Source organism: Phaenicophaeus curvirostris, chromosome 6 (assembly GCF_032191515.1).
Source record: "Phaenicophaeus curvirostris isolate KB17595 chromosome 6, BPBGC_Pcur_1.0, whole genome shotgun sequence".
NCBI lineage: Eukaryota > Metazoa > Chordata > Aves > Cuculiformes > Cuculidae > Phaenicophaeus > Phaenicophaeus curvirostris.
The window spans coordinates 10,336,220-10,354,330 of NC_091397.1; the positions used below are offsets into that span (position 1 = coordinate 10,336,220).

The 18,111-nt window shown below is 34.7% G+C and overlaps 1 protein-coding gene across 1 annotated transcript in view; it reads right to left on the reverse strand.

The window, feature by feature from the left end:
• The window catches only part of PTPRN2 (protein tyrosine phosphatase receptor type N2), a 652,986-nt gene that overhangs the window by 347,307 nt on the left and 287,568 nt on the right, over positions 1-18,111 (reverse strand). Inside the window, exon 11 of the mRNA XM_069859311.1 lies at positions 13,718-13,797. Within this exon, the coding sequence (XP_069715412.1) occupies positions 13,718-13,797 (80 nt within the window). The remainder of the gene's footprint in view (positions 1-13,717; positions 13,798-18,111) is intronic.

An 18,111-nucleotide genomic window follows, 5' to 3' on the forward strand; every position in this document is an offset into this window, starting at 1 on the left:
AATTTGCTTTGAAATAAAAATTAGGATTCTGGATTTCTAAATTGAATGGTTTTTTTTAAAAGAAGGGCTATAAGAATTTAGAAAATTGACACATTTCACCAATACAAATGGACAATTTTTGAAAATGTTTTCTTTAAAATAAAATATGAAATTTGCCTGCATACTGTCTTAAGTTGAGTGAAGCTATCTTGATTTAACCAGAAAATTTTCTGTCACCATACACACAAAGTAGCTTATAGAGGCACTGAGACTTTTAAGTTCCAGTACAGCTGATACATATGAAGATATTTATGTAAAATAACAGACATAGAATTATAAAGAGAAAAAAGTGGCAGCATTAATGGATTAATGACATTTTATGTTTTGCTAAAGAAGACTAACAAACTAAATTCATATGGAAATATAGCATGCCTGATGTTCTCATACTTACCCAATGAGTTCATAAAGATTACTGTTATTACAATGAATACAAAATTAATGAATAATAAATTAAATCCTTACACTAAATTGATATTAGGATCCTCCTTAAGTCATTAATTTTTTTGTAACAGTCAAGTCACAATACATAATAACCTGAGAATAACAAGTTACAGATTTAATTACAGATAAAAAGAAATATCTTCTATTAAAATGTGAGAAATTATGCCCTAAAAATTAAAAATTGAACGGATGTTGGAAAGCAACGAAAATGTTCGTAAACTAAAATAGCAATAACATTAATGAAAAGGAGATTAGAATGTCATGTTCTTACTTGCAATGTTTTCAAAAGAATATTCCAGGGTTAGGTTAGTCAAGCATGCTTATGAAAAGTTTGATTTGGTTAATGACATGTCAAGTATAGTGAAACTCTTTCATTTCTATGCACAAAAATCCTGTCATAAGAATTAAGCTAACAATCAAAATAAATATCATATCCAAACTGGGTAATACTCACTCAAGATTCACCAGAAATCTAAGATATTAAAAATTTTTGTTCAGATAATCTTCCCAGATATCTTCTCAGATATCTTCCTTGAGAAAAGGCAACCATCAGCCTCTTAAACATATGGCATTTTGAAAGTTAAACATGCTTGGAAATAAAGCATGGAAGATATTTTAAGAAGGCATGATCCACCTCTGTGTGCTATCACATTTACAGTTAAGGGTTCTGTATGCCAATATTTTATACAATTTGGATAACTCTCAGAATTAAAAATAACTATTTCACTCCAGATCACAGACATTTGGATTTATCATGATAAATGCCAGACTCTAAGAAATGATACTGAAAGAGCCACTAAAATTGCTCAAAGGCACACGAGTGGAGACTGGTGGAGACCTACGTCTTCCATTCCCCTTAGCACAAGGGCAGAACCCACCTGCGTGTTTTGGAGCATGTTCAAAAACTATTTAGGACCTATGAATAGAAGATGCCTGAAAAATGCAAAATGCACGAAGTTGCTATAAATATAAAAACATCGACGATCAAACCATTTCTATGTAACTTTTTTTTTTTTTTGCATTTCTATCAGGTTCAGTAACTATTTCTGACTAAAACAGTGAATAAAGCAAATCTAATGGAATTTCTTGTATTTTCTTATTACTGAAGTTCAGACATAAAAAAAGGAATTTGACAACTATATAGAGAAAGACATAGTACATCTGAAAACTGTAAAAAGTGATATTTTCCTGGAGTTGATGTTTACATGAACAGCCATATCTGGTTCCTTTAGCCATCTCCAGCAGTGTTCAAATGGAAAAGACTATGGAAATAAGATATAACTGATTTCACTTCTTTTTTTTTAATATATGTACATTGTCTTCTAGGTATTACCTCTTTAATGAGACAGAAGTGTTAAAACAGTGTAGAGTATCTTTAAATGCAAAAGGTATAAATGTACTATCTAACTTCAGCATGTGTAAGTAACAACACAGACAACATCTCCCATGTAATTGCTGGGATGGGGTAGGTCTTCACCAGCAATTGTTTTCACATCCCTGCATGTATCTACTCAAAATTCAGTTTTATTTCTTGTGATACCAGCCATTAAAGTGGTGTAATAAACACTTGCGAATTAGACGCTTTTATACAGAAGAGGAACTAGAGGGCTGAAAGACAATCACCAGAAGTAATAGTACATTCAGTGATATACACTAAGAACCAAACTGGACTTATTCATAGGGGTACAGGAATTTGAACTTTAAAGAATATACATAATAGTGAAAACATGCTGTGGACTATCTGCTCTGTTCCTAACCATCCTGTCTTGATAGCTTCCATTTACAATTTTTTCTTTTCCTTAGTGAAGAAATCTGAAATGTAAACATCTTTTGGAATAAGGAGCCTTAGATACTTATTGCCTTCTGTCTAAAGTAAAGATTTATTTAACTGCACAGCAATATTCCACTAAGTTTGTTTAAAACTCTTAAGGGCAAGTTATAATTCATTTTGATACATAATGCCCCTACACATAAATATATGCCAGTTCTAACATTTATGATTGCTTGCAGTATAACAGATATCAACATGTAGCAGTATGACAGAAGACATCAAATTAGAATTCTTAAACTCTCTAATACTCTCTAACTACAAGCAACACACCAAGAAAACAATATAATGTGAAAGATGGATGCACTTTTGGAACGGGTCCAGAGGAGGGCTACAAGGATTATCAGAAGGCTGGAGCACCTCTGCTATAAGAACAGACTGGGAGAGTTGAGCTTGTTCAGCCTGGAGAAGAGAAGGCTCTGAGCAGATCTTATAGTGACCTTCCAGTACCTGAAGGGGACATGCAAGAAAGCTGGGGAGGGACTTTTTACAAGGGCATGTAGCGACAGGATGAGGGGGAATGGCTATAAGTTGGAGGAGGGAAGATTAAACTAGACATTAGGAAGAAATTCTTCATGATAAGGATGGTGAGGCACTGGAATGGGTTGCCCAGGGAAGCTGTGGATGCCTCCTCCCTGGAAGTGTTCAAGGCCAGGTTTAATGGGGCTTTGAGCAGCCTGGTCTAGTGGGAGGTGTCCCTGCCCATGGAGAGAAGGTACAGAACTAGATGATCTTTATGGTCCATTCCACCCCAAACCATTCTATGATTCTATGATTCTATGATTCTATGATTCTATGATTCTACTTATTCACACTGGCAAAGAATATCAAGAGAAATGGAAAGAAGATATATAAAAAAATGTGATAAATATGCAAACACTGCCTCATCACCAGTTTAATAATAATAGAAGAGGATCAGCTTCCTTACCCATACTGTCACTTCTGGAAACAGCTACCTGAACCTCAGTTATTCTACATTTTCCACATCTACAGCTTTCAGCTCTTTTCTGTCCACTTTGCTGATTTCAGATGTTTCATTATCCTATGAGAGGTCTGCTGCCAGTAAGAAAAAGAATTATAGATAGAATACGAGAGGAAAAGGGACCAGAATGAAAATCAGAATTGCAGGAGGACTAAGAAAACCACTGCAAACACTTGAATTCACCCCCGATTAAATCAGAAAACATGAGGGAGGCATCTGATCCTTCACAGTTAACAATATACTAATTTACCATTGAATAATAGTTGTTAACATACTTTCCTAGGGCTTACAGAAAGCAGAATACTAGGAGCTGCCAAGTGAAAGACTACTTGCTTAAAATGTCACCTATCTTTGAAAACATTATGTTGTAACAAAAAATAACAGGTTCTACAGCAGGTGGATTTCTTGATTTGGATCACATTAAGAAATTAATGTTAAAATACATTTAATTTAACATCAAATAATGTAATAGTCTGACTGACTTCTCCACTCTTAATTGGAAGTAATTCCTCTTTGAACATGCCAAAGCATTTTACAGCCTAACCTTGGCAGTTAACTACACCCAGTGTGGTTGATTTTAGCTGCACATTTCCTATTAATGTTAATGTGAGTTTCACAGCTGTATCGCCGAACATTGGTAGAGAATATACTCTGTATTTGTTAAAGGGCAATGAAAGAAGAGAATGAATATGTGGTGATTCCCCTGAAGAGGAAAAATGCCAAGGAAAGAAATGTCAGAAAGAATAATATAACACACAAAATCCATCCAGGAAAGGAAGGATGAGAGGTGGGGAAAGGAAGAACTTGCTGGTCTCCTTCCAAAATCATTTGTATTCTGGGTTCCCTCCAATAATATAACAATGGAAAAAGATTTAACATCTCCTATAAAAGCCCAATTATGAAATCCAGAAGAAAAATCTTCTTCTTCTCAACTGAAGTCTATGTGTCAGTCTACTGTTCTTAGTCCTAGATTTAAAGATTTAGTGGTCCCCCTGCCCCCCATTTATCTACATGCACTGGATTCCATGTCAAGTCAAAAAGAATTAGAGGATTATGTTCATTAGTGTGCACCTCTGTGGGGTTTTTTTCTGTTGGTGGCACTTCAACAGTTTGTCTGGCAGAGCTGATCAAGGTTAAAAGTGACTCAGAAAAATCCTGGACCTTTTTAACTGCTGCTACTACAAGTTACCAGTCCAGCTCCAACTGCAACCACTGAAATTCTGCAACTTTATATTCTTAGGTTTAGACTTAGAATTAGGCCATCAAATCTTGACCTGCATTTCCACAGTGCATACCAGCCTAGCCAAAACCATTATTTTTTTAAGGTTTACATTCTTTGTCCATGCATAGTAAGAATTTTACAGTCACCATATACCTGCATGAGATATTTAATTTCAAGAAAAAAAAATTAGAGGGAAAGAACAGTTAAATACATGTGAAATCACTGTGGACTTGAGGTCCCAGCTGAAGTATAGGAGCATAGCTGAACAGCTTGAGCTCCTCTGAAAAATTCCCAGTTTATCTCTTTCTGTCTTGTACATATAGATATGCACACACTTCTGTAGCACAAAGAATAGCAAGATAAGGCTGAAAAATTATCTTTAGTTTAACCTGAAAAATCAGGAAGCAACACTATGAAAAGGCAGCCAACACTTTAAAACAAATTATATTTCTTATAAAAATCTTCATTGATTTTGTCATTATTTAAATACACCTATTTGGGGCTATTTTGCTTTTTTTCTTATCTTACACTGAAATACTTTATCAGTTTAAAATCAGTTCTGGGAACCCATTCATAAAACATTTGTGGATGAAGTGATATTGATAACTCCCATGAGAAAAACAGGAGTTTTTTGCATGCATTAAATTTTCACATGTGAAATTAACAGCAAACTTTTGCAGCATTATCAAGTACAGTAAGTATATTTTTTGTTTCTTTTTATTTTCTTTTTATGATTTTTACTTTGCAATGTAAATTAAAACTATTAGCATTATATATCTCTGCATATGTATGGCCAAATAAATATATAATATACATATGTATATATGATCAATACCAGACATACATATACCTGCATAGAAACATATATTTCATTTGTACCACAATACTCCAGTTCCATTTAAGTTTCTCTAGTTCCACATTGTATACTTACTTCTAAACATCTGTTTAGCCAGCCTTGTAAACTATGAGAAATTAAATTTGTCTATATTATTAGTTCACTTATGCTTAGCAAAAAACTGTAGTGAAAACTGGTTTCCACAACTTCTCATTACAAAACATTAGCTACCTGAGCCTTCTCCAGCTGAGCAGATTAGCATAGATCTTCTCTGCTGACAGCTTTGACCTTCACTCCAGCAAACACTTGTCAAAATGCCAAAAGTAATTACCTGGCAGTTTAGGAAGGAGTAATGGGGTGTAGTTACCTACCTTTTCTTGTTACTGATCTAAAATATCTATAAAACTTTGCCAAGAGGCACCCTCTGGATTTTGGCATACACTTTTTTTCTCATCTGTCTCTCTATTTTTTTTATCAGACTATCAAGCATTAGCTATATGATATCCTGCCAGCCAATACCACCATAATTCTAGGGGATAGGATAAATAACCCACTAGATGGGTCTTTCAACCAAAATGAGTTTATGATTGCTGTCATCCTGATTTTGTTACACTGGTACAATCAGCAAAAAAACCCACAAAAACCAAAAAACAGCAGAAGCAACACAGGAACAAATTATCTTAATTATTCTACAGAAGACCATACTCTCTATCCTCTAAATTATCTTATAAACTCACTATGTTATAGCTTTTTCTTTCTTTTAAAAAAAAACCAACAAAACCCCAAACTTGTTTCTATTCACATTTCAGAGTTACAATTAAGAAAAGAAAGGCATAGGGAATTTACAGGTACTTCTTGAAAATCTATGGCTAGATTAAATCTAGCTTGTCTTTTGACTTCAGCCGACATAAAGCTCTCTATCCAGAATGTTCAAATTTATAGAAAATATTTTCTAAAGAGAACAAAGGGAGTTAACTTGTTTTTCTGAAGACTAGAAAATAACTAGAAAGATTAAGTATTTGTAGTGTGGGAAATGAGGCGGATTGGGGGAATAAAAGCTAAGCACGTGAATGGGGCTGAATGTGGGGAGAAATGGGACTGGATGCTTCCACCTCTCTTCTCTAGACTCGACCCCCCCTTGCCATGGTCCTTCAATGGAAGGAACTCATCAAGGATGTATCAGCATCTGAAGTGGGGGATTATTACATTACCTATTGTATACATAGCAAACTGGGTGATTATCACCTGCCCTTGTGTCACCGCTACTGTTCTGACAATCTGGGCATCATACCCTTGCTTCACTGTCAGTTTGGAAGCCTGGTTAGCAGGCTGAGTGATGATATTTTCCATTCTTGCAATACTGTTAGGCAAAAAGTGTCAAACAGATTGATAAACTCTCCTCTTGAAGTCTCTCGTATATATTTTCAAATTTACCTGCTCATGATGTTAATCATGTTGTCCCTCTCAACATGTGACATGCAGATTAGTACAACGGCTATTAATCTCTAAATCCTGAATACAGGTTTTGTCAGACAATGGAAAACATCATCGTCAAATAAGAACAAGGTCAAGGGTCTACAAATCTGACTCCATCTTATGTTACATGTCAGAATGGATGTTTCGAGTTTGGGAAAGCTCAGGGAAAATAAAACATTTGTTGACCATAGATAGTACAGAAAACAAACAATTGATGAAAATAAAATCACTTGCCTTGTAATCGTAACGTTCCCTAACAAATGGGGTGGCTTATCAGGTACAAGCAGCAGCTGCTGAGGTAGCCTTCAAACCATAGGAGAAAGACTGCTCAAAATGAAGGCAGTGTTCAAATACAGGACTGAATACAGCTGACAAGTGTGCCCTTGTGAGTACAGCCAACAAGCTTCTCTTATCTTCAAGAACTATCCCAAAGCTCTCAAATAATTCCTTGTCCCACTGTCAAAACCTCATTATTTTTCCTCTCAGATAGATTCCTCCATGAGGTATCAGCAGCAGAAGGTCATGCAAGTGGCTGTTTTCAAGGTGAATGATATGTGAATCCCCTAGACCTCCTAACTAAGCCTTTTTCAGCCAGAAACCCTCCACCTGCCCTTTCATCCCAGGTCATCTTTTTGCCTCCTTCCCAAGAGGTCATCCTATAAATTGTGTTCTATCAAGAGAATAGATTGTTACCAGGTTTGGGTCAGCCACCCCTGCACACTGTTACCAAAACACAATGCTTCTGGAGAAGTGTCTTTTCATGTTATTATTTTTCTCCAGCAAAAAGGAATGATAGACTGATTCTGAGATGATTTTTTGTGTAATTGATTTTTTTTATTGTGCTTTAACAACTATTTTTCATAGAGCCCTGAAGTAACACTGCTCTCCTTCATAATCTTTTATTACTTGGCTGATACAAAAGTGATCACTTGTAATCACAAGATTGCTAATCATCCAACTTCATATATTAAAAATAGTACATTTAGTTATCTAAGATAAACAAAATTTTCCTGTCTTTAACAACTAAAACAGCACACCATCTCTTGTTCCACCTGGTGCCTAGTGTTTATATGCATGCATAGTTTAAAATTGTTAAGTTTACCTTGTTGTTCCACATTTTGAAAAGTTATGATCAACAGTACTGACTGTTTTGTTCTATAATCAGAAGCAGAATCAACACTGCTGATTGTTTTTTCCCAGGTAAAGGTTAGGTTACAATAGTCTCTGACCTAAATCAGGGTTTCTTTAATTCCCTTTTATATGCCTACCTACAAAGATATATATTCACCAGAAAAATGTTATATTGGCTAACCTATTCTCTACACAAAAGCTGCCTTTTATTTACCTGCATTACCAGCTTTCTTCTAACGGTAACATTCCTAAATAATTTGTTTTATTACATTTAGGATCTGCTGTAAACAAAGATAATCTCTTAAGTATACTGCACAAAATATATAAAAGTTTATTAAAGGGCTATTACATTTTAAGATGCCTAGAATTGTATTATTGTTGTATATGGCATGTTAAATAAATATTTCTGTTTTCCTGGAAAATGTGTCGTTCATCATAAACTGCTAAGTAGAAGGAATTTTGCTAAAAAAATTATGATGAAGTATGACATCAAGCAGGTTGGTTTGGGTTTGGAGATTTCTGTTCACTTTGCTTGAAGTTAGAATGAAATTTAGTTCTCAAATATTTTAATATAGGGACTTTTTTATACCCTTTTCACAGTGGGAACCTATAGCACTGCTGCTATACAAAACCATAATACCTTTTCGTTTCAGTCATACATTCTCAATGGTATGAACTTCAGTGCAGTTATATGTTGATTTACACCACATGAAAATTGTCTTTTAAAAATGTGCAGGTAAATTTAAATCAACTATGTAAGGAAATATATAAAAAGTTTAATATGGAAAAAGACTTTTCACTTCCATAGCCACAAAGGTATTGGGAGATTTCATGGGCTCAAAAGAAAACTACTTTGCACTTCAACTACACAGCATTTACATTTTGCATTACAAGTTGTAGATGTGAACAAGCTGGCTGCAGGAATTTGGTTGTTACACATGGAAATATTCATAAAACTTGAATTCTTTGTAAATTTACTCAAGCTAAAATTAATTTTGAATTCGTAAAGAGCTTTGAATATGTTACCAGAGTACAATGTGAGTGAAGGAGGCTTAAGTAGAAGAAAACAGGATTTGCATCAGAAGATTTTTAAGATACGTAGCAAGAGAAAAAATATTTTTTAATATGATACCAAGCAGTAACTACAGGAAGATCCTGAAAGTTTTCCACTGTAAGTCAGTCTCCCTGGATTTATCTGCAGTATTTATGTATAGCAGTCCTATCATCAACAATATCTATACATTTCTGTACATTACCTTTAGCCACCTATGATGAGTACGAGTTCATACAATCTATTTTTTTCTCTGAATGCAGAGGCAATCCAGACAACTATTTTTCAATCAATTCCTAGCATTTAGGCAGCTGAAACCAAGTTAGATTAATTCTGCCCTTACTATTATGATGCATTTAGTTATATTACCAGAGGGCTCTTTAAAAAAAGTCAACATTAAAATCACTATTAACCTTTGAACCATGACATAAATTACTTTAATAGAGGACTTATTTTTACCTGTTTTCATAGGCCTGCCTATAGATGTGAGAAAAAGCAACTGACAGAAATGCATGAGTAGCTTCAAATCAATCTTTGCAGCTGTATATTTTTCTAAGATTTGTTTCTGCTCATTCCATTGAAACTTTGTTAGAACTGTCTGGTTCAGGTATCAACTATTGTATTGCAAAATATAAATGTGCATACTACACCAATTATGTGCTTCTCTTTGTTTTAATTTAATACCAATCTGATGGCTTTCTATGAATGAGTGTTTAATTGGATACATAAGAAAGTAATGACATAAACCATCATTGCTTTAATTGTAGAACATTTGCTACATAATGCTAGTTAGCTATTTTTCTCTCCAGTACTACAAAATGATTAAATAGTTTTAGAGTTACCAGTAGTGAAGAAGCTTAACGCAGACAACTTCAGGATAATAGATTAAATCACTTTATAAGGTGAGCAGAAGGAATTTTTGAAGTTTGCTGTTACAACCAGAAGTAAAATATTTCCTATTAAAATTTAATACCTCACAGTTATTTTTAGAGGAGAGCAGTGCATGTTAAGAAAAAATCTGCCCTTCCAAATCACAGCAATGAATATCATAATCATAAGGAAGTCACTAGAGAAGAGTCATAACCAAATAAACTTGCTATTTACCATATGGCAGCACACATCACAACTGCTAAAACTCATTCCATTTCTCAACATAAGGACTAGGAGGGAAGGAAATGCCATCTTAAAAGCTCATTAATCATTGTATCAGACATTTGGTCATGCAAGAGAAAATTTAGATTCTGAATAATACTTCAAAAATATAGTGGCATCCTTTATTCAGCAATGGAAGCATTTCAGGAAAATACTTCAGATAGATTTGACGATGCAGCAAGTGAAAGAGAATTGGTCCACTACAGAGTAGTCAAGAGGTAAAAAAGGACAATTTGAACAAGGTTTGAGTAGGAGAAATCAGGATTTGCACCAGAAGACTTAAGAGAGCTAGCAGTAGAAAAAAGTGTGTCAAACCTTTAAGTTTCACATTTTAGACCAAAGAACTGTAATCCCCCTCAAACTAGGAGAACCACAAATGAAATTAGGTGGACCTCACATCTTCCAGGCTATGTTGTTCAAAGTTTCTGACAAAAAACCTGTCAGTTCACTTCAAAGATTAACTTCATCACAGCCAAATTATGAATCTGACACTGTCTGGTCAATGAATATCTGAAGATATTTCTCTTTCTTTTTTTCTCCTGAAAGCCTCTTAACAATTTTTTCTCCCTAATAATGGTTAATAATATGGAGTTATCATGTTTCTGTCAACAACTCTAGAATGGTCAACACTTATTGGTTAGAGAGTATAGTGAGCTTCTGCAGCGTTTCTAGAAATGAACAGTCAATTTAAGTTGCATATCAGATCCTCATCAATTACTTTCTAATGTTGAGTGAATTATCTTCCCTCTTTGTCTTGTTTTGTTAAATTTCAGACTATGGATTTAAGAGATATGCAAGAACTATTCCATAGACATGCTTTTTATTATACTTATTTGCATTACGCAGCAAAATGAAAAGATTATGGCTTTTGATCAATAAACAGAGGACTATATTTCATGACCAGAATGAATACAAGAGAACAGTCATATAAATCCAGATTTTAGTCTTCCCTCTATTAAAAGCTGAAATATATTTAAGGATAATACAAACAATTCCTGCAAACTGCTGAAACATGCACCTAAGCATTATAGCTTTAACCAATCATTTGTACTTTTGTAATTATAATTTTATAATTTTGGCAATGCTAAATGTCTATATACAAGAATTGTCTCCTACATCTCTTTTTCATGTGTGCAGCATACATATGATGGTTACAGCCATCTGATGTTAAAATTCTGTGCTTGGAAACTTCAGAAGATTCCTCTTTTCTAATTATCACTGTTACGGTAGATGTCTTTGCATAAACAGTGGGATCCTGGAGTACCTATAAAGCAAACTCATTGCTCATTACTATACTGACTATATTGCAATTTTATAGACAGTTATCTTACTGATAATTGTTCTCTGCTAGATTCCTCCTAACCTTTAAATTGAAGAGAAATGAAATCCACATTCATTTGTCTAAATGATGTCACGTGCCAAGTGTAATTACTTCTAGAGCAGATCATCTATGTCTAGAGAAAGTTTATTTCTTTGCAATGTTGACATAAAATTACACTACACCATTGATCCTCACTTATTGAACAGAAATAGACCAGAGGACAGCTACTTGATGCAAGATATGTACTATATTATGAATGCCAAAGTATCTGACGCTAGCAAAACACTGGCTGCCCTTCTGATCTTTAGTTGAAGAGCAAAGAAAGGTATTGTTAATGTGAGAAAGCAAGCTATTCACAATTTTATATTACTCCGTTTTCAGCTTTCCCACATAATTATGTAGCCCTAGAAACTGCAAAAAAAAAGTAATCAAAACATTGGAACTGTGGATTACTGGAAGAAAAGTTTTATCAGTGAGAACATGGCTGAAGGATTTTAGAGAGCTTTATCTCTCCTCAAGTTCAGTCTTGTGTACACCAGTGAGAACAGATCTCAAAGTCCAAGAAAATATGGGAAACCATTTTTATCATCATACTTCCATATCTCTGTTTTTTAGTAGATATTCAAAGACTTTTATCTGTTTGCATAGTTGCTAAGGGTCCCATGACTTCCCTCACCTGAGCACTTGTCAGATTTCACAGGGGAAGATGGAAACTTTAAATATAGGTCTCTATATTTAAACCTAAATAAAGCAAGGGAAGTATGCAGCTTTTTCATTTTGGTTACAAAAATATATACTACTCAAATAATAAGATCAAACTGCCACACAGAAACTATTCTTCTGGATAACAGTGAGATCTGTGCAAATAGAGCCCTTTTTGCAAATCCGGATCATTTACATTCCCATAATTGCTATAGTATCTGATTACCTCAATTTCTAAATTCTTTTCATTCCTAACGATGTGATGGTCAATTTTAATTTTCTGTAAACAAAATCTGCTTTGACATTTCCTGGGTGGATGTCAAGTTGCCTAAAAGCAGTACAGCACTGAGTAATGAATTTAACTTTACCTACTCTGGAAGTATGCATTGATTTATTCTGCTGTGGTTTCCTTTGGTAAATTAAGTTTTTTGAATTATTTTGTTCAAGATAGTGTTGACTTCTAAAATTTCTAATTACAGCTAAATCTTGAAAAATCTTCTTACATAAGTATATACTGCTGTTGATCTTTTAATTGAATTTATTTTTGGATTTAGAAATCTGCAGGTTTGATTAAAATAAATTAACTGATTAGCAGTACATTGACAAACTGATGCAACCATATTTATGTGTTAGAAATGAAAACTGAGATTTTATTTTTTAAATTTCAAATATTTGAAGGCTAAGTAGAATTTTGAGAATTTTTGGTTTTTTTTTTAAACAGGCAAATAAAATGTTTAGTTGTAATTAAGACATATCAAGACAACTTGATGTAAAACTTGTACAAACCTGTTTCTGCAGACATACAGGCTGAAACATTTTAACATACTAAACAAACAGAAGTTAGGAAATGCCTGGGATATGAATATATACAGTAGATAAAATTACAATATAAAAGACTGACTTAAGCTGCTAAATCTGTAGAACTTCCTCTAGGGTGACATTTTTTGTCCCCAGAATCTTCCTACTTTATCAACAATATTTAATTTAACAAAGTTGAAAACTACTACTTTGACCCCAGTGGTAGGAAAAAAATTAATATTACTTCTTGAGTTTTACTGAAATAATCTAGTCCAAGTGTTTATACATTTCAGAGTAGCTTTCCAGGGGCATGCAAAACAGCAGCAGGAACCTCCTGAATTCATCAAGTTTTCGATGGACTAGCTAAATTTCAGTGGAGTTGATGAACTTGTTTACATGTAAATTTTTGAATCTACAATAGGCAAAGTTACAAACTGCTTTGTGAATTATTTTGAACCTCCCTTCTGCCGGTTTCATCCATTCTTGCATTATAAGAGCCACTGTACAACCCTGTCCACATTCACTGTGCAACTTTGGACTTGACAGACCTTTCTCATGCCATACAGGTATGAGAAGGTTACACTTCAATTTTCCATATGCTACTCACCTCTTGACTGTCCCCCTCTTTAAATGTCAGTCTTCTGGGAGAATGGGACATCTCTGTGCCATTTGTAGCGCTACTGCCCACTAACCAGACATGTAGGAGATCACAGATTGGGAATGGAGGGCAAGGACTTACCTGCTTCTTTGGCAACATCTGCAGTAGAAATGTTTTGCAGATTTGAGTGCACTCTGAATGTCACAGCTGGTCCCAGCACGCTGGAAGAGATTATTAAAAAATGTAAAATTCATAATCAAGCGACGTAGCATAATATTCCTTATCAAAATAGGTTTTTAAAGAGAACCTATTAAGACACCATTTAGCCCTCTTCCTTTTGGTTCATTAGTTACATTTGCATACATTTTTATAGCTCTTGTGGTTTCTTGTGTATATCTTGTGCTTGTCTGAAAGAATTCCAATGACATTAACTAAATTTCAGAACACTCCTGTAAATACTATTCTTATTATGAAGATGGCAAAAAGGAGGCACTGAAATTGTTATTCACTTGAGTACAGCATAGATCATCACTGGAATTCAGCATCCAAAGGAGGTTCATGAAGTTTCAAATTTTATGTGCCTAGCATGAATCTAAGCTTAGTTTTGTTGTCACACCTGTAAGTCAGAAGGACAATAAAGAAACTCAGAATATCTAGCTTGATCATGTTCTGCCTGTTCCTATACGGAGAAGATTTTGGACATATCTCATCCAATGGCTGATATTAACCAGAGAGAGATACTGCAAAGTATTTATCTTTAACAACAGAGGTAATCACCTCCTTATATAATTTACAAGGGGAAATGATTTGACACTGTTGTGACCTTTTGGATCTAGTCTTATAGCATTAAATACTATCAGGCATTTTTTAAACTAGATACTAGGAATTATTACTTCACTGACAGTCTTGTCAAGCAGTGGAACAGGCTGCCCAGGAAAGTGCTGGAGTCACCATCCCCAGAGGTGTTTGGAAGATGTGTAGATGTGGTGCTTAGGAACATGGTGTAGTGGTAGACTTGGCAGTGTTAGCTTAGTTGGACTCCATGATCCTAGTCTTTTCCAACATAAGCAATTCTGTGATTCTATGATCACCTAGATGAAGAACGGTAGGGTAAACCGTTCAGTGTTTTGCAAAAGAATATTCATTGTGCATTTTTAAAGAAAAATAAATCCATATAGGTGATCTTGCATTCATTCTCCACCCATCCCGATAATATCTAGCTTACATGCACATAGGAAGAAAGGAATAAAAACGTTCCGATATCCTTAAAACTATACTGAGGTACATATATATCAAAAAACATTAAAAAGTACACAGACACAAATGGATTAAATGTATTTTTAAGGAAAATTTCCAGATAGTAGATGCCTATAGAAACTATAATCTAAGAGTTTACAGAGGAGAAGAGCATATGGGCTCAACAAAGAAAAAGACTGACACTGTTATAAAAGTTTACTTATATATTATGTTTTGTATGAGTTCCTAAGTTTTTACTATTTATATAATCAGAAAGGAATTACATTTATTCTATGAATAAGAACCATGTTTAAAAGGTGAAGTACATTAGCTGAAACCATACAGGTAATGTGCTTTCACCTCCTAGAGCTGTAGATTATAAAAGACTGAAGTCTGACAAATCACTACATAAAAGAAATAACTTGAAAAATACTTTTGTTAAGGGGCTTGAAATGAAGTATTAAATTACTGTTTTACTAGCATGTTAATATTTTGCATTTATACAATGGAGAGCACTTAACGAAGTGTGCTTAATTGCATCACGTGTCCTAGTCAGAAATACCCTCAAACTTTTTCCATTCAGGAAGAAAAATACAATTATTAAACATAAGACGTTGCATTGACGTTACAAAGGGAACCAGAGTAAGATTAAGAAGCATCTTTTCTGTCTTTTACTAGCAAAGTATGCACTCTGCACATTTTATTCTGGAGTTAATAGGAACTGTCATTAATCAATCACTTCTCTCTAAATACTCTTGGGGTGTGTGGGGGAGTGGTAGAAAAAGAAAACAGAGAGATACTGCTAAAGGACACTCCAGATGCCAAGTCATAAATGTGAAAAAAATGTATTTTTAAAATGTTACGTAATGTTAAAGCATTTATCAGCAACATTTAAGTAATATTTTAGGCTATAGTACTGAACATTTGCAAAGTATAGTTTATTTGAGACAATTGCTTTACAAAAATTCAGGCCATTCCCTGATTCTGTCACTAACGCTGAAATAATCTAGTGTAAAAGGCACCTGGGAATTTCATACCATACACTAAACACAACTAATGATGCACTATTCCTCTACCTGCATTGCCAGCCTAAGAGAAATGATGATTCCTCTCTGGATGCTGAGATATTTACAGTGTAATTGGTATTTTACTTTAAATAAAAGTAGGCACCAAACCAGTACACAACTGTCCCATGATAAAAAGCGGGTGAAAAATCAACTCTAGATATTCCCCCCAAACCTACACTGTGTATTCCATTATAGCTAAGAACGCAGAACCAATGCAAACTTTCAAACACAGTGTAATCATACTTTGGCTTTAGTGGCAAAGACTTAGGAATTTTCCTTCCCTCCTTCCCCTGCCCGTGTTTTTTGTTCCTGCCTCTGGCCAGACCTCACTGCTGCCCAAGTTGTTCCCCACTCATTGCAGCTGTGCACTTAATAGCATCATTAAAATCCTGTGGATTAGAACAGGATCCTTTCAGTGATCCAACCAAGGCAGTGAGACAGGGATTTCCTAGGAGCTGAAGCCTGGCAGGGACCGTCTCACTATTCTCTAGTGACTCCACCTGGATAACCCGGGAACACGAGAGGATCTGAGTTGTGCCTTTGTATGCGTTGCCACAAACACTGTCTTTTCTCCTTGCTGCTGCTGAGAAAATGTAGAGAAATAAACAGGAAAAAAAAGGGTGGGGAGAAAATTCCTTATGCAAGTGGTATAGTATTGGCTTAACACTATCGTATTGCAGGAAAATAAATCTCAGAATAATTTAAAATAGCCATTCATAAATTGCTTTGTGGAATATTGTTTTTCTCTACTGTAGCAATTGAATGCTTGAACATAAGAAATCACCTGTGCATCTCATAAGCACAGCTTCCCTAGGAATATTTACTAAATACAGGAAAAAAAATGCAGCTCTTGTCACAACATTTTTGGACATTGGTATTCTGGAGTTTATTTAAAATCAAACAAAAGAACTTGAGATTACTTGGTCAAAATCACATTTCTGCTAGATGTTTTGGGAATTGACTTCTTCAGGAGCTCATAAAATGAGATTTTTCTCATGGGGGGCTTCTGGCAAAAGCACTCAATAAATAAATATTTCAATAACAATTGATGCCCTTTGGAGAATTCGTCACTGTTCATTATGTGTTGGACGAGAATAGTTAAACAAATCCAGTAATTATTTGACTGAAAAAATATTTTTTAAAAGCCATTTTAACATGAGGGCAACCAGCCTGAGAAGAAGTTCAAGGATGTATAAAATGCCCCCCTGATACTTTCTAACCGGGAACTCTAAATTAGATAGATGAGACTGGTTTTTCATGTGGCCGTCAAACCCTCTGAAGCCTGGCTAATATTAATGGCAATTGTCTTTACATCACTCTAAATACAGTGGCTCACTGAAGTGCACCCAATTGTTTATGACCTGATGAATTGCAAACAAACCCTTCCCACAGAGCAGAGAGGGTGCTGCTGCTTAGCAGAGGCATCGCTCGTGGCTGGCAGTTTCCATCACGCCAACACTCACCCAGCTGAGGAGGGGAAAGCAATCAGAAATGTGAACCACAATGCCCACGCTGAAACCTAAACTACATTCACGACATACATCTGCTGTAACTGAGGTCAAAAATGTCAAGTAGTAGCACTTTTAATCTAGAAACACAATATTGTATATTAAAATTTTTGTCCATTTTTTTCTCCCCAAAGTGTACACTACTATAATTAGGCCTTTGTAAATTTGTAGCCAACTCTCTCAACATAAGTGAATTTAGATCCACCTAAATAAGGAAAGATTGTGAGTTTTAGAACTCATCACGACTATATTATTATAATTGCACTTATTTTTTTCTAATATTTTGTTATTATTTTTTTTAATAAAGGTAAGCAGGTCTGGCCTCAAGGCTAATAAACAGTCCCTTCTCCCACCACAAAATGTAATGTCTGTTGTAATGACCTGTTAAATTTATTACTTGAAATTTCCTGACTAATTACCCCCTCTGTTGGCTGTCACAACTTCTGCTTTTTTTATAATTTTAGTAATGTTGCCTTCAGCCATAACAGTCTTTTCTTTTAACAAAGACATTCAAAGCATATTGAAATTGTCACCTTTATGTACTGTTGTCCTATATTCTGTTTACTAGAGATGAAATAATTATAGCATTTATACCAAAATTACTTGAAGGTTGATTGCTAATTTAATAATATCCCCTCCCCTTGGGTTTATATTTCCTATCTAAAGGTGGGAGAGTGCAGAACTTGCACAGAAACAAACAATATTCTTTGTGTAAAATAGAAAT